This window comes from Corvus moneduloides, chromosome 2, assembly GCF_009650955.1.
Source record: "Corvus moneduloides isolate bCorMon1 chromosome 2, bCorMon1.pri, whole genome shotgun sequence".
Taxonomy (NCBI): Eukaryota; Metazoa; Chordata; class Aves; order Passeriformes; family Corvidae; genus Corvus; species Corvus moneduloides.
Window position 1 is genome coordinate 8,380,565 of NC_045477.1, and position 22,867 is coordinate 8,403,431.

A 22,867-nucleotide genomic window follows, 5' to 3' on the forward strand; every position below is an offset into this window, starting at 1 on the left:
AGAAATGAAAGCTGAAATATCTGTGAAAGCAAAACCTTAAAGTTCCCTAAATCTGGACATGAGCATGTACTTAACTCAGTCCTTCCCTTCAAAGGAGCAACAGAGTACAGCTGCTGCTTTACAAGACCTTTCTGCTGTTTTGCAAGGCCTTCTATGACAAGTAATGTTGTTCTGTGTCCAGGTGTATTTCATCTCCTGAGAGGAGTTTTTGGAATAGTTCACAGCAAAAGTAACTGACCCATTTTGGAAGTTGGTGGTTTTTTGGTAAATTTTGTGCAAAGTACAGTTCTTGACTGGATAATCTCAGGAGGTGGCTAAAGAAAAAATTCTTTCTAGATTATAATTTTAAATCAATTACAGAGATCACTAGTTGTTGCAAAAATCTTTATTTCTGCAATGTGATGTAGCATTAATAGTACCTGAATTAACTTGGTCTATTCCAAGCAACATGCTTTTGTACAAATTGAGGGAGCATTCTTGCTCAATGTACAGGATGCTGTGTTGTCTGTTCCAAATCTGTCCTATATAAAAAGCTGTTATTGTAAAAATGTTATACATCCTTGCTCAACAATTCTTCTAATCATTCCCTTTCTTGCCTCTTCTCCCTCTCCCCAAAAAAATAATTTATTGACCATGTAATCTGCTCACCACTCTTTGTAAAGTGGGCAAAGAGTAGTCTTTTTTTACAGTAATACTCATGATCATTTCATATATTAAATGCCATGGTCTCTTTGTGTTATGGTTTGCTTAAACTCTGAGTTTACTGAAACACAAAAATTGGAGCAGTGGGTGTATTCTTAGTACTTTTATGACAAAAATCAAGAGCTTATGGTGTGTGTATTACTGTCAGTGATTTTTCCTAAAGATACAGAACCACATAATTGCCTTCTGAAAATCCATTTTCATCCATCCCACACTCACGTCCTGAATTTGTTAGATGTTTCTTTCTTTGGAATGAGATGAATGGGTTTGATTCCTAGGGAGGGATCATGTTGAGGGAGAGGAGTAGGCCACTGGCGTGCATTGCACCTCTAGGTGATGTGAATTGCATCATACCCTTTTTCTTTTCTGCACTGAGATTTCAGTACTTCTTTATGGCCTGCTGTTCCTCTCTAGTAATAAAGGATTCATTTGCTCCTGCAGCTTTCAGGGGGTTTTGACTGACTTGTTTAAAAGTAAAGCTCACCACTTTTTACTTTTTGCTCAATGTGGGAAATGCTATATCCAACTAATCATGTTCTTAAAGCTGTGAAAATGTATTTGTGGTATGAGTGGGGAGGAAAAGAATAATTTTGGTTAGATAACATAATTCAAAACTTCCTCGTCTATTTTTACCTGTGTCAGGCTCATTGCTTCACTTAGATCTTCTCTGAAGCTACAGCAGCTACCTATAGTAAAACAGATCCTGCTTCAGCCACAGGGGGACAAGGTGGAAACAATGCATGTGGCAGGCAGCAATTTTGAAAAAGCTTTTGTATGGCAAAGAAATAGGGATGGCAGAGAACACCCCAAATATACTTCTTGTTATATAATTTTTCCCCCTAACAAATTAAATATATATATACACACATAAAAAGTATATCTAAATGTACATAACTATATTTCTTGTATCATATTTTAAAGAATGACTTAAATTTCAAAGCTATAGTGGTTGTTTTGTTTTTTTCCCCAAGGAAAATAATTTGAATTTACCAGATGATATATGTTGAACTTCTGGGGCTGTTTATGACTTGCTCTGTTTCTGTATTTAAGCTTTATATAAATCTTTGTGATTGCAATTGTTTAAAATATAAGTCAGTCAACTGAGTTTGTATATGTATGTAATACACTTATAGTTGGAAATCTGACAAAATATTCTCCCTCAAGCACATAAATGAAATTGATTATCAGAGCAGTAGTAGTTAGTAATGCACTTCTGAGGATTATGCCCATGAGCAAATTTTAAAGGAATAATGCAAGTGGATGGGCAAAAATAGTTATGAATGTATTTGCTACAGTGTATCCTGGAGGAATTTTAAAATCTTTCTCCTTTTAAAGATGAGCATCAGTCTTAATAATAAAATAATGAAAACTTGCTGGGAGATTAACCTTGAAAGTAGTCATAGTAGTCTAATACGGGTTATGCTGTTTACCTTAACTAGTAATTAGACATTTTAATCTTCTACCTTGAACTAATTAAGGGCCAAAAAACAGATCACAGAGTTCTAAGTCCTGACACTGCAAGCAGACCGCTGCTTCTTTTTCCTTAACCAACAAGGTGTTATTCCATAGTGCTGATTTAGTACTTCTATTTTCTAGTGCAAAACACAGGAAGTGTAATAAGGCAGACAGGTTTGGTTTTGCTGGCGTTCTTACTGGTTTCTATACACTTCAGAAGATTCTTTATAATTTATGGAAACACAAATACATTTCCAATTTACCTTGGGAGTGAAATATTTAAAACAAACGAACAAAAAACCTGCTGTATAGGTAGCATTATTTAAATGTTCAACTGCAGCTTTTAGCTGTGCTTCTGCACAAAATAGCTCATAACTTAGGGGTCAAAGCTGGCTCTCTTGTTTATATTGTACCCCTGATGTTACCATCAATTCCGGAAGCATACTTGCAGAAAACATAGCAAAATATGGCAAAAACCTCAAAGCTGTTACTAGCAAAGTTTATATTACAGGTTTAGGGCATTTCTGTTCCTACTGGTGTAAGTAGGGTGTAGTCCAAATAATTACTTTTATGAAGCTGTAATTTTTTTCAAATTGTTGCAGTGTCAGGGACTGACTGCAAAGTCTTGCTGATCATCTCTGTAAAGAGGTCACCTAATGAGCCCCTTCCAGCAAGGACCAGTCCATGCTGTCATGCTGTACTGCAAACTTTTCGATGGCCTGAGATTGTCTGTCTATTAAAACTGGCTGTGAGAGATGTGGCAGGCCTATCCAGCTCTCCCTAGGAGGCTTATGTCTGATATTAATAAGATGGAGGGAAAAGTGCTGGGCTGTTCAGAGTGTAAAGTTCTCCTGTTGTGTAGTAATACTGGGATTTCTTGGCTGCCAATCAGGAGTTGTAGTTCTAGACTGAAAGTGCAAAATGTTCCTGTAAAGTAGAGAAAGCACTGACAAACACAAAGATTGCAACTTTAGACAGTGTAACAACCATGGAAAAATTGTATGGTTTGTATTTGATTTATTTTTTTTTTTTCTATTCCTGTAGAGAGCAGTGAATCTCATGTTGGTGTGTTTCATTTGATTTTTCTTTTTTTAGGTTTTGACACTTGTTAATGTGAGAGAGATACTCGCTAATCTTTCTAAAAAATGTTCTCTGTTTTCATTGCAAGGTATTCTCTGTTTTATAACCACTTGAAGAACATTGAGGAAAGTGAAGGCGGCCTTGATAAATTTACAAAAAGTTACAAAACCTTCGGAGTTAACCAACTCGCGGATGGTGGAATATACTGTAAAGAGTGGGCACCAGGAGCAGAAGCAGTGTTTCTTGCAGGTGACTTCAGTAAGTATTCTTAGGAAAATTTCTTCTCCCCTGAACAATGTTTTACAGCAATATTCTCTTCTTTTAAAGAAAATTTTGTCGCAGTGATGAAATTCTGATAGTAAAAATGTATGTCATGGCTTAAATGAATAATATTTTCCTCTGTGTTGCAGTAGCTTATGAAGATATATGTTCCTGTTGCATGGTCAGTGTTATGCATTTTTTTTTAATACCCCAAAGGCACAGGGACTCATGTCACACTCCAACTTGAGGCTGTGTCTAAACTACCTGAAGTTCTTTTTAAAGCTTTATAACTGGGCTTTTATAAAACTATATGCAGAGAAACAAAAATAACAGTAAAATAATTTGCTTTATCTTCTTTTACTGATCGAGCAACAGTGCTGTCTAAGGACCAAGGCCCTTGAGAATTCTCACCCATCCTGAGAGTTTAGTCAAAAGTTCTGCTGGAAAATGGTAGCCTAAAATCAAACTAAATACTACTGAAAGAGTAGCTACTCTTTTTTTGAGGGCAAAAGTAGGAAAGATGTTGGCAGAATGGGAAAGGGGCAAGGTTACATGAAGGAATTGCATTGCTTGCTCTGAGAACCAGGAAGACTATTCTCTTTGAATTTGAAACAAAAATATAAATTTGCTTCTTATTTAAAGGCTATCTACACTCAAATCATGTTTTGAAAATTTTTAAGTGAAGGTGACATTCCTCATTGCTCTTCAATCCTACAATTCAATTCCTCTCTCTCCTTTCTGTTTGGAGTTTTGGAGAACTTTGTTCTGTTTTTCTCTTTTACCTCTAATCTCTCTCTTCAGGGTTAGGGATTAGTCCATCAAGGTACCAGGTCTTGCATTTCTGGTTCTTACTGAACAGGGACTTAATCTGTGAAATTATTTTGTTCATTTAACCACATTTCAGAAGCGTGCAGTGTTATTTGTCAAACTTTGGTTTTGCAAAAATACTGATCTGGGGAGTGTTCAGTGTATTCATATTACAAAATTGCAATAGGAAAAAAAGTGATTTGAAGCAGTTAATTACTTCTGCTTAAACACAAAGCTGAATGTTGACCATTCCTTACCCCTGCCTGAGGAAACTATTGAAAGGAAAATCTCTTTAGGAGGGTTTTTATTTAAAAAAAAAACAAACCCCAAAACAAAAAAACAAAAAAAAAAACCAAAAAAACCCCCAAACCAACAACTAAACTTTTTTTTTTTGATGCAGAAGTTGAACAGAAAAGTTAGTGCAGCACTGTTTTTAGCCATGATCCTGTTTGATATGATTAACCTAGTGAATGATAAAGTAGCTTTCCTTGATGTACTGCTTGTCATTCTATTGGAATAGACATTGATAAATAGGTTAGTGTAGTTCTTGCATTTTAATATTGAAATTGGATATGCCATCTAATTCAAAACTGAATAATGAATCGTGTATAGTTCACCTACTACTATATAACAGTGACTTCAGGTATCAATATAGACTGCATGGCAGGTAGATCAGGTTATTTTCATAGGTCAATTTTATGTGTATAAACAAGAAGAAAATTCTCCTCCTTGTCCCCCTCTTCCACTTGCTGCAACCCCCCCCCCCATTGCTCAAGGTTTTCATGGGGTGGGTGTAGGTTAAATTACTTAACACAACTAAAGACTGGAGTGCATTTATTTTAGATACGTATTTTAAGAGATGGTAATATTAAAAACAGACTATGAATGATATGTTTAATATTTTGAAAAGAGGCTTTAACTTGTAAATTGGCTTAGGCTGCGGGGGGAAGTATATGTATACCAAAATAGGGCACCTAAAAACTGGAATGGTTTTCTAAACCCTACTTTGTTTAAAATAGTTGATGTAATACATCATATGGAGCAGAAATTTGGGAGTAATATCTTAGAGTAGTTGTATCTAGACCCGGATGGAATATGGCAATAAGTAGTGAAAAAAAAAAAAAAACAAACCCAACTGAAAAGAAATTCATTTTAATGTGGAAAAACTGTTTCTCCTATATATCAGTCAGTCATAGTAAGGTATTCATTCCCAAAGGGGACAATAGCATACTTGGAAAGACTAGAGGAATGGAAGATTGTCATTCAATTCATATGATCTTGAATAATATTCTCATGAGAAATTGGATTGCAAAACCCTAAGATTTAGAGTCAGATTGCTGCAGAAGTGTTTAATTAAAACTGAATCCCTTTAACCTTTCTTTAAGTTTTCAAGCAGGTTAAAGTCTCAAACTAAATTTATGATTATATTGTGTTTAAATTGGCTATCGGGATTGCTTTTAATAGGATTTTTTTAAATAATTTTTTTTATAAAGAGAACTGTAGTGTAACCACATCAGGGGAAGTTGGAAATCTTAGACAAAGAAATAAACATTGAACTTAGATGACAGAAGCTCTTTAGGTTTTAAACTGAAATAGGGTGGTATATAATATAAAAACTGTCAATTCATGCTTTGTTTTTGGAGATGGATAGCAGTATTTTCCTTGATAATACAGTATTATCTGAGAATCTCTTAATGTTTGATGGAAAGACACAAAGTATTAGTCTCTACTATTTCATCTTAAGTTTTTTGAGGACCGAATACTAGTAAAAATGGCAAATATAGGTTGCTTGCAGACCTTGAATTTTTGTTCAAAATTTGTAATAAAACTGATAGTTGATAATATCTTTTTTATTAATTATGCCTAAGATAAACATGAATAATTTATTTCTGTAGTTATATACATGTGAAGCCTCAGTCCTGTACATGTAAAGTTTATTGTGAATGATTTTTATGCTTTATAACAGACAATAAAAGCTTTGCTACTAAGGTATTTTGACCTGAATTATGGTATTTTTTTTGTCTTATTCTGAGAAACTTGTAATGAATGGTATCACTCCAATTTATAGAAAAATTCTTAGTATGACTGTGCATTTTGGGAAAAGAAAGAGCTAGAAACTAGTAATAACACACAAATCTGTATGTGGATTGGAGAATGAAAAACATGAATTCAAGAAAATCCCAATGCTTTTAGAGCTGTTTTTGTCTCTTTAATACTCTATAATTAGAGAGAAAGAAAAAGTATTGTATCTGGTGTTTTAGTACGATGAGGTGTATTAAATGAACAGCCACAAACATTAAGATTTGTCAATTAGTACTTTCAGCATCTCAGTAAATCAAGTGTATAAGGCAATTAGTCAGTTGAATTTCCAATAACAGAGGCACTGTCAACATTATAGCTCCTTCAAAAGCTCTCAGTGATAACACTGAATATTTCATTTGCGTGCTCTATTGCTGAGGAACCCGGTCACTGCTGGCAATTTATTGCAACTTTAGAGTTGACTATTTCAAAATAAGTCACTGAACTGTGAGTTTTGAGAGTAACCCACAGAATTTATTTGGGAATTGGAACACTCACATTTGTATTTGGTCATGCAGAGGCTCCGTGGGTTATTTGTAAACAATTCCTTGATTTTAAAAAGAAAGCTTCTGGTTTTAAGAAGCTTGAGAGTAAGTATGCGTATATTAATTTGGAAGTTGGCATTTGCTATAATACATTGTTATATTTGTGGTTTCTGTTCTTTTATTTGTCTTCCCTTCCATCCTTCCCAATTAACGTTGATCTAAAATACTGATCAGTCTGGAATGTCTGTTTGGTTTGGTTTCTGCTTCCTTTTTCTGCTGGGGTTGGAGGGTGGAGGGAGGGTTGGTTCTGGGAGGATGTTTGTCTATTATTTAAACTCAGACAGGATTCCTTCGGAGTGAAAAGAGAGGACCTTAATCCACCAGCCTTCATAGTTTGGGTATCTGACAGCTGACTGCAGACTTTATGTAGAATGTTTTGGGGCTTTTGATTCCGGATTTTTACTGAAATGGATTCTAGGTATTGTCATGATAGCATACTGAATGTCTTACTGCTTCCTTCCAGGATTTTTATAGAAAAATAGCTAAGTTTGATGAGTAAAGTCAAACAGTGTCATATTTCTCTGGGTGCAGATGATTGAAAGCAATAGACCGAAATATAAGGTGGCATTAATATACAGGGAAACATCCTATCTAAGAAGTAATGATGCTTGTTTTTACGTCAGTGTTTGAGCTGTTTGATCAATTCCCAACAGCTCAAGAGTAGGATCATTAACATAATCTTCTTAAAAAGCGATTAATGTGAGGAAAGGAAGACCTAATTGGTCACTGTGTAGAACAGGATAGTGTCCTTGGAGAATCTCTCAAATTGTGTTGTGATTTCATATTCTAATCAAGTGGAATAAAGGTATCTTGTTGAGATACTGGAATTTTGATGCCCTTTCCCTTGTCTGAACTGCTCCTTGTCTGACTGACTTTCTTCAAGGATGCTGTGTGAGTATTTTCTGAACTCTCTATTCTCTTTAGGTGTCTTTCAGTTGATCAGAAAGTTTGTGGAAATATAATTGCTATGAGAGATGAATTGATTCCACTTGAGAATTCAGCCTTAGTTTGTGAATTTTTTTCACTTTTGAAAAAATAACTCCAGTTTTTATATTGTACAAAGTCAATGGTTTTGTTAAAATGCGAGAAGAACGCCTTTCTTCTAGGAGAAGCAAGAGAAGTGTTGGTTTCTGGTGTGAAACTCCAAGTTCAGGCATGAGCCTCAGAGGTGTATGGCTATATACCTGTCAATGTGAAAACAAAACCAGGAGGTTGAAGAAGGAGTCACTTTAATTATCATATAGCTAGAAATACTGCATTTAAATTGAGTTTTTTGTCACAAATGGTAGAACCCAAACCTTTGTAGCTTTGAATTCAATTCTACATTAAAGCTCAGTTCATGCTTCTTTGGCATACTAAGGGTGTAGTTTTGAGCAAGAAGTTCCCTTGTGCCTCCTGTTGCTGAGGTAAGATGTAATGTTTAAATAATTGGCTGGGTTTGGAAGATATAATCACAGAGATGAGAGGAAACAAAGTATCAGGCTGTTGAAGGTATCTTCTGTGTTGGATTAAGACATAGCTAGGGCCTGAACTTTTGTACAGAAGCTCTTGCCTTTGTGCATGGTTTATGGGTATTCTGCGATGGTGTCATTTTTCCCCTAAGACCTATTCAAGCTGATTATTTGAACTTCTACTGGTAATCTTCTCAGCCTTTTCCTGTTTGCAGTTATTGTCAGAATCTTTGAAGTCTATGTTCTCAAACTAAAATATTTCTTCTGACATTTTTCTTTTTCATCTTCATAATAGTCTACTAATCACTTGTTGGTTAGTTGAGTTTGTTATTTTTCTTTTCTTCCCTCAGGCATTTTTGGCTAAGTTTTGCTGAAAATCAGAAAACCAAGCAGTAAAACTGAGAGAATCATGGGCCACTCTCTCTTTGAAGAGAATCTTCAGTTTTCAGGGAGTTTTATGTTCTTTATGCCTCTGGCATACAAAGCAATGTTTTCTGTTATAATCTTTCTAAGTGAGCTCCTCTCCAGGGGTAATTAGTAAACAGTGGGTTTAAGTAGGACCATCTGGGGCAGATGGGTATTGCTTTGCATTTATTTTTAAATCATGAGCCACAGGCTTGCAATCATGGACTGTGGCTGGGAACAGGAGGGATTAACAGGAGCATCTGGCGTTGCTGGCAGGTGAAGGCGAAAGTTCAGGCAACTTCAGTGGAATTATCAAATCTGTCTGTGGAGAGCAGAAATATTTAAAAAGGTAGAGAAATGTAACCATTCCCTTTCTGAAGGAGGGAAGAGATGTGGTTCTAGTAGAGGTCATGAAAATCTTTTTAATATTTTAAGAATTCAGTGGTTTTGGTGAACATGATTAACTCCATGCAGGTTCCCCTGGGTGAGTTTAATAAAAACTGGGCCTAAGACTTTTTTGCTGTAACTTTTAATTTTGCTCAATATTCATCACCTGGCATATATGGTTCAGTTTGTGCATTGTAATCAAGAGGTGTAACTCCATTGGAAAGAGTTTCATGAGAAGCCATGGGGACATCTGGGGGATGAAGACAGAAAGAAAGAATTTAGGGTAAGTCCCCCAAGATGGGTCTTGACTATCATAAATCCTAACCAGTTTTTAAAGCAAACTTCTTGCAACTTCTTAACATCTTTGTTACATTTTTCATCTTTCTTCTGTTTTCATTTTTCCCTGGAATGTTTATTTGAGACAGTCTAACTGTTTATAGTTAAAAAAAAAACCCCAACTTTTTTAAAGTGCTGTATTCTACATCCTTTTACCATGCCCTGAAAGAAAAGAAATATATGTATTTTAACATATGAACACTGTCTATAGTTTGCAGTTTAGACATTTTATTAGGGAGCATTGCTTTATTGCCAAGGTGTTTGTTTGATGTTGGTCTTAGATATTAGTAGTGTTTGTTTAACTGTTTTTCTTGATTGAAACTTCAGTGTAAAGCCAAGGGGGAGGAACCATTAATATGTAAGCTCTTCTGCTGTTAAGCAATAGTTTAGTAAATACTTTCCTTCTGCTAATATGTGTAATTTGTCTCCACTATCCAAATACTTTAATCATGATAAAAACTATCATCTAAATGACGTATTGAATTAATTGCATTTCTGTTTTACTCTCCACCGTGAAATGAGTACGTACCAGAATATGGCATAGTTATTTTGTCTGGCGTAGTTATTTTTGTCACATTGTGTGGCCTTGTTTAATTTGTGTCTTTCAGTATTCTTTGACTAAAGATTGGCAGTTCTTGGGTTTAAACAGCTATGCAAATACAACCAGCAACTTTGAAAGCAGTCTGGTCTTTCTCTGAAACTCAACACATCCATCCGTTGCTAGGGAAGCCAATTCTTTTGTTGCACAGCAGATAATATTTGTGATTGCTGATGTTTAGGAAAATACATATGCTGATGAATAGAACTTCTTCATTTCTCTACCTGCCCTGCTGTGACTTCCATGGTGGCAAAAGTGATGATCCTGCTTTTAACCCTGACATGTTTAGTAGCAATGTTGTTTTATACAAGTGAGTTAATATTCTTAAACTGAAGGATGCTTATTCTTCTTTCAGTGATGTGTGAGTTTTGGTTTGTTGATTTTTTTTTTTTTTTTTTTTAATTACAGGAGGCCATGGCATGCAAATGGATTACCATAGAGGAACAATAACACGTGTTGCTTTAATGTCTTTTAATTCAATTTTCTGTGTTGACTAGTTCCTATTTAGCTTAAGAGTCTGTTGCCTTGAACTACGTGAAATAGATGTTTCAAGGCAAAAAGAAAAAAAGCCATTTTGAAACTTAGCTTGTTACTTCCTTCTAGCCTAGAAATTATTCCATTGCTGAAGTGTGTCAGTTCAGAAGTGGTATCTTCACTCCATTCATAGGAGTTAACCTTGAATGTACTTACAAACACTCAAGACCCCCTTGGCAGGTGTCTGTTCAGCGGGACAGGCCATAGTGACCATCCTTGCACATCTCCAGTGCTCAGTAAATCCAAAGAGGACAAAGAATCTTGAATTACGGGATTTAAGCTTGCTTCAGTAAATTTTTTAATGACAAAGGAATCTTCCTGAAGACTTAAAACCGTGGCATTTCATTTTGCCCCATTTGAATGAGTGTGTAGTATCAGGTATAAAAGTATTTGTGTCTGCACTCACTGAAGTTTATTCTGAGAAAAATGGAACTCAGAGTTTGGATTGTAATTGCATGCATTTTAAGATGAACACTTAGTATTATTTCTTATATTGCAGATGGCTGGAATCCGTTTTCTCATCCATATAAGAAGTTGGAATATGGGAAGTGGGAGTTGTTCATTCCACCCAAAGATGGCTGTTCTCCTGTGCCCCATGGATCAAAGCTAAAGGTGTTGTTTCTAGACTTACTTTTTGTAACCCTTCTTACTCATAAGTAACTTTATTGTATTCTAATTGTTCTAAGTAGGAGAATCAGTTTGTCCAGCTGAGCAAGGTGACCTAAAGGAGTGAAACATTAAGTATCACAAAGAGAGTTAGATTTTTGGAACCGGCATCTGTGGCTGAAATGTGGTTATAGTGTATTGCACCATGTTATAAGATGAAAACTGTTTGCATATTGATAATCTGAAAAAGAAGAATTAAGTAATGTACAGATAAAATCTTTCCATATTTGATGGAACTATGTGTTAAGATCCTCTTAAAATATCAATACCTTGGTAATTTTTGTGATCTTTTTAACCACAGCTTTTCAGGTGATCTTTTTTTTGTTATTTTAATGAATGATATATGCAGATTTGTAAAACTTCTACTTATCCCTTAGGAATTCAGAATATTGAGTGGAAGGCTTAAGTAAGTGAAACTGAATACAGTTGTATTTCATGAGCATCCATGAGCTTAAAATGCTGTCTTCCAGAAATTAATGGAAAATTTCTTTGAGCTGTCAAATGCCACAATTGTTATGCTTAGTGCAGACACACCTAATGACAACTAACTAACAGCTGAGTTGATTATTTCTAGGTGAATATTGATTTAAATCAGAGATATGCTTCATTTCACTCAGAACCTGAATTTCAGAGATTCTGGGTGCTAATGGAGGGCAGTAATAAGTAGTTAAGGACAGAAATGTACTGAGTTTGTCTATAGACTAGGAAAATTAAGAAACTTGGAGAATTTGTATAATACTGCTACATTTTCAGAGATCCCATCAACAAAATTCCTAATTTTTCTGCTGAAAATCAGCTTAAGGAAACAAGAAATCTGTTAAAACAAAGATATGTATAAAAATGCTCTGGAAATGCTTACTCAGTGTGTGTGCTTATCTCTATGCTTTTTGTTATGGCTTATGAAGTCATCCCAGTAATATATATGGATAAATTGAAATTTAGGAATAAATTCAATAAGTTCAAGGACAAGAAAGCTGTTTTTATTTTACAGAGCAGGAAAGAAAACAGTTGTCTGCAATTCAGAAATGCTGTGATTATGCAGTAATGTATGAGAGTACAGAATGGTTATTTAATATTTTCCATGGTTTTGAGATATAAGTAGGTTAGATTTTTGATTGTTGCTAAATTTACCTTCTGTGTTTTATCTACAAAACTATTGACTCATCTGCTGTAGAATATTCTGTGCTCTTTGTAAAGATAAGAGGTGTGAATGAGGATGAGTGTTGATAATTATTAACATAATAGCAAAAAAAGCATAGATTCTTAAATACTTTTGGAGCAACATAAGATGACTTTTTTCTCTTAGATAATCACTGGTCATATCTCCTTATTTTGAAGTACAGGTCTTGATAGTATTTTCTTCCTGTTCAGCATTTTCTTTGAACTATAAACTCCATAAAGCAAAGACTGCATTATATGTAATTTGTTTAGTATGCAGAATTTCTACTGATTGCACTTGGTACTGATGTACTTGTAAGATGAATTGCTTTACTTCTGTAGTTGCTCTGAGTTTACAGAAAAAGCCAGAAGATACCCACTGGCAGGCTAGAATGTGAGTTTTTCCTTTTTTTTTTGATTGTTCTAGGCTTTTTCTACCCTGCCACTTTAGTTGTGCTTTCCATTGTCAATTTTAGACAAAGATACGTGGCTGTCACTGATGCTCAAAATACATTATTGTCCAACAGGCTTGTGAAGCAGGAACTGCCTGTCTGCATGTGAAACAAATTTGCTTAGGAGTATCCTTAAAAAAAAAAAAAGACCATGTATTTAGAAACTTGATTCCTGAATGTATGTAGTCATAATTGATGACTCCATCCATATGGAGCTGCACCCAACCTCATCTGTAGCTTTGCTAGTAATCTCTCATGACACTTTGTTTTTGTCCTGTGGTGCCTTCAGGACTGAATCTAACACTTCACAATGTGTGCTTGTAATGTAGTCAGATGATGGGACTAAGAGAAAAAACCAAAAAGGTCTCGAGTTAAAGTAGTTCAAAGATGGTTTATCACAAAAGCTATTGGAATATTCACATAGTAGGCATGTACCTTACCCTCATGCTACAGCTGATCTTATCCTCTCCCATTCCACTGATGGGTTCAGGACACTTCTGCTTTTCGTTAAGGTTTCCTTGAGCTACGTGGTTCTGTTAGTTTGATTGTTCATAAATGTCTGTGTTTATGGGAACATGAGGACTTGTGTGTTAGAGAATAGTTGTGCCGTTCTTTCTTCATATAGAAGCTGAGATACTGGACTGCCTGCAGATGGAAATTGCTATGCAGATTGCAGAGGTAATGTTGAAATACACAGGTATTGGTGTCTGCACTAGACTAGGCAGCAGACATCTTTCTAGTAATGAAAGTATTTCCCATTTTTCTTTACTAAAGAAGCATAAGATAATCACAGTTTCTTTTGCCAGTATGATTCTTAAATATTTAAGTTAAAGTAGTCAAGTTCAGACACTATTGTGGTGATTAATCTGTAGGAGGAAGAAATGTCTCCTCCAGAAGGTCCTTATCTATAGCTTCTGTCTATGCTGTTTTGATCTTAACTTCTACAGGCGAATGCCAAGTTCTGAAATGGTAACAAGGTCATTTCTTTTAAATAAGTAATATCTAAGCCAGAATGGGAAATGGATGTAGTGTAGTTGCTGACACTAATTTAGATGAGGTCAAAAAATATTTTTGTGGGAAAATAAATGAGGAGCAGAGGTCAAATGTTTGCCTGTTCTCAGTAGTAGCAGGCTGTCTACTCTAGCTCTTCAGGCAGTCTTCTCATAAGTAAATGTAAACATTGAAGAAAATGAGTAATTAAAAAACATGCTGTAAATATTCTGTCACTTTTCTGTGTGAGGAGATGGATGCTTATGACAGCTGAATGACTCCCTTGTGGATTTTGACATCCATCTACAAAATAAGGTTACCTGCTAGAAAAGGGCATCTTTTTTCTTTCTCCCGTGGATCAATTGGGAGCTTAGAGTGAGTTAAGTGAACAAATATAGTTGCTGCTGTGGTAGTATAGTGTTGGCTTTTAAGCTTCTGAGAGATGTCAAGGGGAGCACAGATTAAAACCCAAAACCAAATTTTATGCCTTAATAAGTAAAGCCTCTTTACCTCTCTTTATTTGTAACGGGGTAGTTTGAAAGTTATTTTCTTTAAACATCAGCGTGTTTGACATTCTACAGTGACAGCAGTTGGGGTGCAAGTATTTGTCTTTTGTGGTAGAAAATGACAGATTTATTTTTTTTCCTTCATTGTTGGTATTCTTCATTACCTTTTTACAGGACACAGCAAGCTTTTAAAAAAAACTTCATGGATAGACTTTTATAGCAAGTCTCATCCTGTGTGGTCGTATTAATGCAGGAGTTTAATCAGTGTTCCACTTTGTCCTTTTACTGTTTATTTCTAAATGATTTTTCCAACTGCTTAAATGTACCTGTAAATTAAGTTTTCACTGTAGTTGGCAAGATCCTAATTTTGAAATAGTGTCAGTGGAGTTCAGTCATGGGGATAGTATTGGTAAAAACTGAGATCTTAGTATCTGCATTGGGGAACTTATTAAATAGCTTAATGCTATTTACAGGAATGCCAAGGAACAACACAGAAAATGGAAAACAACTGGCAACTTGAATCCTATAAGAACTCAAACCTAGTCGAAAATACTTTCCAAATTCATGGTCAAGTTCTACAATATTTTCACACATCTCAAAAAAATAGATGGCAAGATCAGTACTTAAAAAAAAAAATTGGCATTTATGATAGAGCTACCTGCTGCTCTGGAACATTGAATAGGAAAAGAATTGGTATAGCAGTACCACTAAATTTTCTTTTGTGAGCTGGAGAGGATATATTAAAATAGAGAGAGAATATATTAAAATAGAGGATATATTAAAATATTGCTTAACTTTCTAATAATGACAATAGAGATGTGATTTCTGAAATTATTACCAGAACAATAATATTTTAGAGTAATAAACTCATCTGAGACTTTAGTTAACCATGTGCTGGGTAGGTGCATGAATCGATATATGCAACTAAATATCACTTGTATATTCATGAGATGTAGTTCATACACTTTTCATGGAAAGAACACCTCAGAAAGTGGCAGAAACTTTTTAAAAACTCTGCATTCCATTATTTGCTGAGTCTTTATCCTTTTCTTCTTCCCATGTCAGTGTATGTATATATGTATATTCAATGTATTTAAATGGTGACGTTTATAGTCTTTTTTGAGGGACCATCTTGTACTGTAATGAGGTGATTAGATTTGATATCTTGTGCACTTGTTAACACAATATTTTTCTACTGATATTCTGCTCTTGCGTGTGTGAGTGGTTTCAGTGATTGCTGAACAGCAGTTATAGGTGCCAAGTCCAATATAGGATTGGGGCAAGCACGAACAACACAATTCTTTTATAAGTTTGTACAAAGTGCTTTCAAAGTTTACTACGATTGGTTTTAATAGTTTTCCCGTCCAAAGGTATTACCCTTTTTAATATTCAAGTGTGCAAAGGAAGAACTACATTGAGTCAGAACATTAACAGTTTATTAATCATGATTAAAAGTACCAGAAAGTACATTTATATTCATGAGGTGCTGGGTAGAGGAAAGCTAGTTGTGAAGAATAGTTTTAAAACGTAATCCTTACAGTTTTACCACTGTATCCTATACTTCGTAGTAGATCTGCTTGCTCTGTGTTTAACTTGTAAACCTTGAAAAGGAATCAAATATGGTGAGCAGGTAGGTTAATCTGTGTCAGGGAACCACTGCTAGTAAAGTTCATCAAGTGTAATTACTGTCACTGATGAAATAGATGGTGTTGCATCTGACCCTACTGATCAGGAGGTGCAGCAGCATAGTACCAGACTGGTGTGGAGTTCAGGTCTCATGAACTTCAAGCAGTCTGAAGTCAAAAATGTGTTTATAATGAGAACATGAAAAACCAGGAAATCTTTTAATAATGTCAGGCTGGTGGCTAGAGTTCTAGGGACAGAGGTGTTAAAGATGTGGTGAACTTTCAGGGTTGTAAGATGTGAACATAAACATAGAATACCTGGTTGGAAGGGACCTCAAGGATCCTCTGGTCCAACCATTCTTGGCAAAACCATGGCCTAGTCACGATGGCCCGGCGCCCTGTCTAGCTGTATCTTGAGTGTCCAACCTTGGGGAATCCAGCACTTCCCTGAGAAGATTGTTCTCATTGTGGGATAGGTTATGTGCAGTCAGATGGCTTTTAGAAAGGGAGTCTTGGGTACCCTGAGCAGAGGTACTAAACTTGATTTCAGTGGAAAGCTTCCTGAAGAAATGTTTGCTGTTTGCTTACATGTATACATTGAAATACTTCTAATTATGCTGGTTCGTACCTTAGCTTGGGGGAAGAGGGAATATCCTTGCTCAGTCTGCTAAGTTCTGTATCACTTAAATGTCCTGTCTTAAATGGTCAGTAGGATGCAAAAAAACACAATCCAAAAAGCAATCACCAGGTCTGCAAAGTTGAACAGTGAATGAAACAAGTGTTCTGCAGCATCACGGTACCTAACCTATGTGCAAGAAGAAACAGACATGGCATTCCTGGGATTTTGAATCTTACAGAACAGGATTGAAGTTATGTATTGTATACATTTCTAGATATAAGTCATGCCGAAGGGGAGTAGAACATTAATTCTGTGTCAGTACCCTTCATGTTTCACCATGTGATAGTGAGCCATGACCCTTCAGCAAGTTATTGTAGACTTTTTTGGGTTGCAAATGAGGTTTGCCAGCAGGAAGAGTTGTTATCTCATTGGGAGGTAAATGATCTCTTGATGTTGCCTGTTTGGATTTAGTAAACAATTTGCAACTCCTCATGGACTCATAGAAGAGGTTGCAGCACCGCTGAACCATTGTTATGCAGTGGGCTGTTGTTCTTTGGAGCCTTTGTTGCAGACTGAGTTCAGTACTTGAGAATATTCTTGTTCAGTTATTTTGGCAGGCTTAGTTCCCCTGTGACTTGAAGATTGCACAATTCTCTGGTAGGAGGTTTTGCTATTTAAAAATACTTTAAAATACCTTACTCTTTAGTTTATCCATACAGAAGACTAATTGTTTCAATTACTATGAGGTGTATGTTTAAGAAAATGTGATTTTTTTTTTTTTTTCTTCCTTGAGGAAAAGAGGGAGACCTCTTAAAGAAGAGGTCTTGAGACAGAATTTGAGAGTCCATATTAAGAGTATATATGCATGGCTGTGATTCTTATGGGAATTGTTTTTATTTGGAGGATAGGATCACTTTCTAGGGAAAGCTCCTGACATTCTCTGAAGTGTGGCACAGCCACCCAGTAGCAAGGTGCATTATGCAGCAGTTGTCCTTGATACAAATGCTTTATAGTTGAGGATAAGTAATACTTAATGCTTGGGTGCCCCATTACATACTTCATCAGCTTCTTTTCTACTTGGCATGGCTTGAAACAACTCTAATAAGTTACACTTACTGTATGTGTATTGTATGTGTAATGTGCTTTATTATTATGGGTGCTTTTCAAACCATGCTCATGTACCCCAAGCCTCTTAATTAAGAGACCAACAGAATACACACAGGAATGCTTTTATATTGTGCATACAAATTGTTATAGTCTTTCACCTTCATCACTGTTTTTATAGTAACTTGTTTCTGGTTAAGTCATGGGGGGGGGAAATCTTTTTTGAACTGAGTGTTTTAGAGATTCCAGTTTTCCTTTGATTTATTAATTTTATTTTGGAAAAAGTTTTTAAAAATCAGGATTCTAGACTGAAAGAAAAATTTGAATGCTTTCCCTCAGCACAGATGTGTTTTCCCTTTGTGAAAATAAACTGGCTGTCCCTCATACCTAATAATGCTGCCTCTGCATAATTAACAGTTATAAATCCATGTACTTGGATGATTAAGTGAAGTATTTTCTATGCATTTGACTGTTAAAATCAATTGGGAATGTTTCTGTGTGATGTTGCTTTCATTTTTAACTACTCTCCTATGGTTTCCTGGATTTTGACAGTTTGATTTTCCTCTGGTATTTTTATCTGCATAGATATTTTATAATACTAGGCTGCTGGCTTCGTCTTTTGAATTACTTTTTTTATTCAAATACCTAATACATTGTTTTCTGTATTTTTGTTAATACTAGTTTCTCTTTGTTTTCTAAGAGAAGCACAGAAATAGAAAAAGGAACAAAAGCTTTCCTTTTTTTACCTGATCTAGTAAACTAGTTAAAGATGTTCCGAAGTTCTTCAGTGCAATTGAAGTACTAAAATCACAAATGGAGCTGCATCTCCCTCTTTTGGAAAATCGAGGCATGACTTCATGACTTGGCTTAGAAGGATAGGCTTTTGTCTTTTTCATATCTTGATTGTATTTTATTTTTAGTTTATTTTCTTTCCCTGAGGGAGAAGGGAAGGGGAAAGAAGGGGGAATTGTGAACAAATATTTAATGTCCATAATAAGTTTAGATTGTAATAGCTGATGTGATGTATTTACAGAGCAAATAAATCTCCAGTGCTTTCTGAATGACACAGATTTGTCTGCAGAACTTTGTTAAACATGTAAAACACCTGAAAAGTACTATTATGTCTGATAACTAAGGCATATTTTTTTCAATATTTGATTTAAATGCTTGCCCCTTTAGCAGGTTTCCTTTCCAGAAAACTGTTAGGAGGAAAAACAGCAAACCAGACAGCTTTGTATCAGCTGACATAGTTTTGACAGTAATCATAAAATGATGAGGAAAATAAAGCTGGGGGAAGGAATAATGTAACTAGTGTTCTATTACTTTTTCTTGCCAGTGTAACCAATTTGCAATTTAGGAAGGAGAACAGCCTGGAAGAAGTAACATGCTGTCCAGTCTTTCCAAAACTTCATTTCAAGGTTTATACTCAATTCACTGTAAGGAAATAACTTCAGTGAGTACAAGCACCTTGACAGATACACTTGATTTCTTGGTTATTTGGAACAGTATGAATGGAGTATGGTAGTTTTTCAGGGGAAGTTGAGTTCTGGAAAGATCTCCCATTTTCCATGCCTCTTGCCCCACCAGTTTGGGTAAAGGTTCATTTGGGAAGGTACTCCTAAACTAGGGGAAGCTGAAGTGTTGAAGAGCTTCTGATTCATTTGCTTCCTTGCTGCCTCTCCTGAGCTTTGTTACAGGGCTATGCAGGAGAAAGAAGGGCGAGGCAGTGGTGGAGAAGCTGTGTTTGCTTCTTCATTTCTTGCCTTCTATTTCTGAGGCTATTAAAGGGAAAAAAATATCTGGCCTCTAAAATCTGTTAGGTAGAGTGAGACAATCACAGAATAACGCTCTTTACTGTTCTGTTCAATCCCAAATTTTTATCAGGCTTTGTATTTTTATCTAAAGCTTCTTTAAAGCAAACTGTCAGAGAAGAAACTTTAGATTTCAGTCCTGGGCTCTGCAGCAGGTTGCACTGTGTTGTCAGAAAGTGTTCTGCTGTGCTCCCAGGCATTAAGAACCAAACATACCAAAATGCTGCCTCTATGCTCTAGTGCTTCTCTCACCAACTTGTACTGACCTGTAGAAAGAGAGGAGTAGTTGCTCTCTGTTTTCCTCTGTGTTTGTGAGGTGGTGATATGATTTTATTTGCTGTTGTAAATGGCCTCAGTGTACACTGTCCACTGGCAAAAGATCATCAGAACTGTGCATTCTGTCCTGGGTGCTAAAGTCAGGACTGATACTTTTTGTGGAAGAAAAAGGGCAGGCAGGGGTGTACAGGGAAGGGTACTTTCAGCTGCTAGATCGTAGCAAGGTGGGGGTCAGTCTCTTCTCCCAGGTAAGGAGTGACAGGACAAGGAGGAATGTCCTCAAGTTGTGTCAGAAGAAGTGTAGATTGGATATTAGGAAAAACTTCTTCACTGGAAGAGTGGTCATGCATTGGAACAGGGAAGTCCTGGAGTTGCAATCCCCAGAAGTTTTCAAGAAAACATATGGATGTGACACTCGGGGACATGGCTTAGTTGTGAGCACAGTGGTGCTGGGTTAACTGATGCCTTTTCCTGGTCTTAAAATCAAGAGTCAAACATGGTTAGAAGGGAAAAAGGGATTTTACCTTGGTATTTATTTTAAGGATCCTTAGGGGCACTACATCCAGGTTGAATGCACCCCAATGCCCACCGCAATGCACACCCCCAAAAGATCAGGTATAACATTACAGGTGTTACTAATTAGCAGATCTATCAAAGATTCTCCAATGAGAGGCTCGAGTGAGCTCCCCTCCCCAAGGAGCCTTCCCCTGGATGGTTCTATCTTAGTTTGCAGAATGTGTTCTGGAGAGGACCTTGGGGTCTGGGGCACACTGATCCCTAACTACAAAGCTTCTAAAATGTTTAGTCTCCTAGCTGAACAAACAAGTCCAAGAATGTAGGCAAAAAGCACTAAGAATACAGAAGTTGTAAAAAGGTGCAACAGGGGTATAAAAGAAAAGACAAATAATCTTCATGGCATCAAACAGACTCAATCTTTTCCAACCTAAACAATTCTGTGATTCTGTTTCTGGAGCAACTTGAGGGTGTTGAGAAAAGGATGTACAATTTCAGGAAAAAGAGAATAGCAGGATTGTATTGGTGTCTTGAATGCAGGACATGTCTTTGAAAATGAACAGCATTTATGAAATAAAATCTAAGACCAGGTTTTCTTACAGGAGCAATGTGTCCAAAGTATATTGGGTCAAATTCTTTTGTATTCTTGTAAATTTATAGTGCTTTTTCTTGGTTACCCTATTTATCTACAGCAAATGTAAAAAGGTAAACTTTGATTTTCTACAGTGCACATTATACTAAAAAAATCTTGATATTCAAGCAGTTGTTTTCAGTCTTCATGTACTTATAGAACAGCTGAGGGAGGGAAATACCTTGATGCTAAATTTCTAGTAAATTTCATGTAGTAGAAAAACCTTGTTATGTTATCACAGCATCTAATATAAACTTCCTAGGGAGTCTTTAAGAGTTTATCCTGCCCTTGTTTTATGTTTTGGCTTGAACTTGCTTTTAAATCAGATGCGTGTTATTGAGATGAGATGATGTTTCCACCTGTATTCCTGTGGCTTTTATATTTGGATAATTTTGTGTCAGAAATGAATAGATCTGAAGCTGATGAAATACTATAGATTGTAAAATGCTGAAATAATAGCTTATTGCCCTTATATAACAGCTTACTGACATTTCCGTATTTATATTAAAGCTAGTCCACACTCTCATTTATTAGCTATTGTTGATTTGATGGCCAATTTAATTTCATCGTTGTATTAAAAGCCACATATACCAAGAATCATTCTAAATGCTTTCACGCTATTAAAGTAATGAAATAATAATACAGTGTTTCAGAGCAATTTATTGGCTTGCATATATTCATCAGTTAGTTAGTTATCATTTCCTCATTTTCCTTTCCCCAACTTGAGTATAAATGATAAACCACTATATAACAAATTTCTCAAACAGCAGAAAGATGTCTAAATTCTTTATATATATATATATATTTTTTTTTTTTTAAGAACTAGTCCAGAAGATTATAGTTTTAAATCAAAATAAATATCTGAAAAATAAGGAATGACAGCATGGTTTTTTATTTCTGATGTTTGACCCTGTCTCCTAATTAATGGAAACAGAGGCAGACACCTTATGGGAGCACATCATAATTAAATGAAATGCTCATGTATGGATTTGAAGTCTGCTTTAGATGCAGGAACTGAAAGCTAAAGGAGTGGTTGCTGAGCAGAGGATTTGTCTGATCTTGTACAACTGTCCCTTGAATTATTCTCTCACACTGTTCTGGAGATCGATGTGTGTGTACTTTGGAAGTTGGGGTAGCCAAATGGAGCTGATGTGAAGAGAAGATGAAGGTAGGCAAACACAAAGAAAAAAGGGATATTCATAAACATACGAATTTTAAATGTGGTAGTTTGTGTCCTGCTCTCCTGCACAGTTTCATCTGTCATAAATAGCAAAACCACATTAAGCTCCATTTTTACAGGTGGATTTATGTTTTAGCTGAATTTGTGACAGAGCTTTTAAATTTGTTGTAAGCCTTTCATACTTTTTAGTAATTATAGATTGTTGTCTTGGTTTGAAAGACAGGTGTCTGCTAAGGAAGGCAGGAGCCTCCCTTGAAATGAAAAATGCCACCCCCTTCCCTCCAAATGGTTATAATTTTGAAATCAAGGGGCTTTTAGGCAAAGATATGGGAAATAGGAATAACAGTTCTTTACTATTATATATCTATATGTGTAGAACCAGTCAAACAAACAGCAATAACTGCGGCAGTAACAGCAAACAATCACAAACCCAGTGCCAGCCTTCTCGGCTGTCGGGCCCTTTCCCCTCGGGTGCAGTTCCGCTCGCAGCCGGCAGGGGCGCTGGCGGCTCCCGGTGAGCAGGGCAGGTGCGATGGTTCCCCCGCGGCTGCAGGGGGCGCTCCGGAGCGAGCTCGGGGAGCACGCGGCACCGGTGCCCCGGGATCCCGGGAAGGGATGGAACAAAGGCTTCACAAACCCCTGGGCAGCCGATCCCGGTGTCCGGCCGGACCCTCGGGAACAGCAGGCTGGAACGGC

The 22,867-nt window shown here is 36.3% G+C and overlaps 1 protein-coding gene across 2 annotated transcripts in view; it reads left to right on the forward strand.

Annotated features, from left to right (window-relative positions):
• Positions 1-22,867, forward strand: part of GBE1 (1,4-alpha-glucan branching enzyme 1) — a 143,408-nt gene that overhangs the window by 29,593 nt on the left and 90,948 nt on the right. For both annotated transcript variants that reach the window (XM_032096931.1, XM_032096941.1), the window contains exons 2-3: positions 3,326-3,495; positions 11,140-11,252. In XM_032096931.1, coding sequence (XP_031952822.1) covers positions 3,326-3,495; positions 11,140-11,252 — 283 coding nt within the window. The remainder of the gene's footprint in view (positions 1-3,325; positions 3,496-11,139; positions 11,253-22,867) is intronic.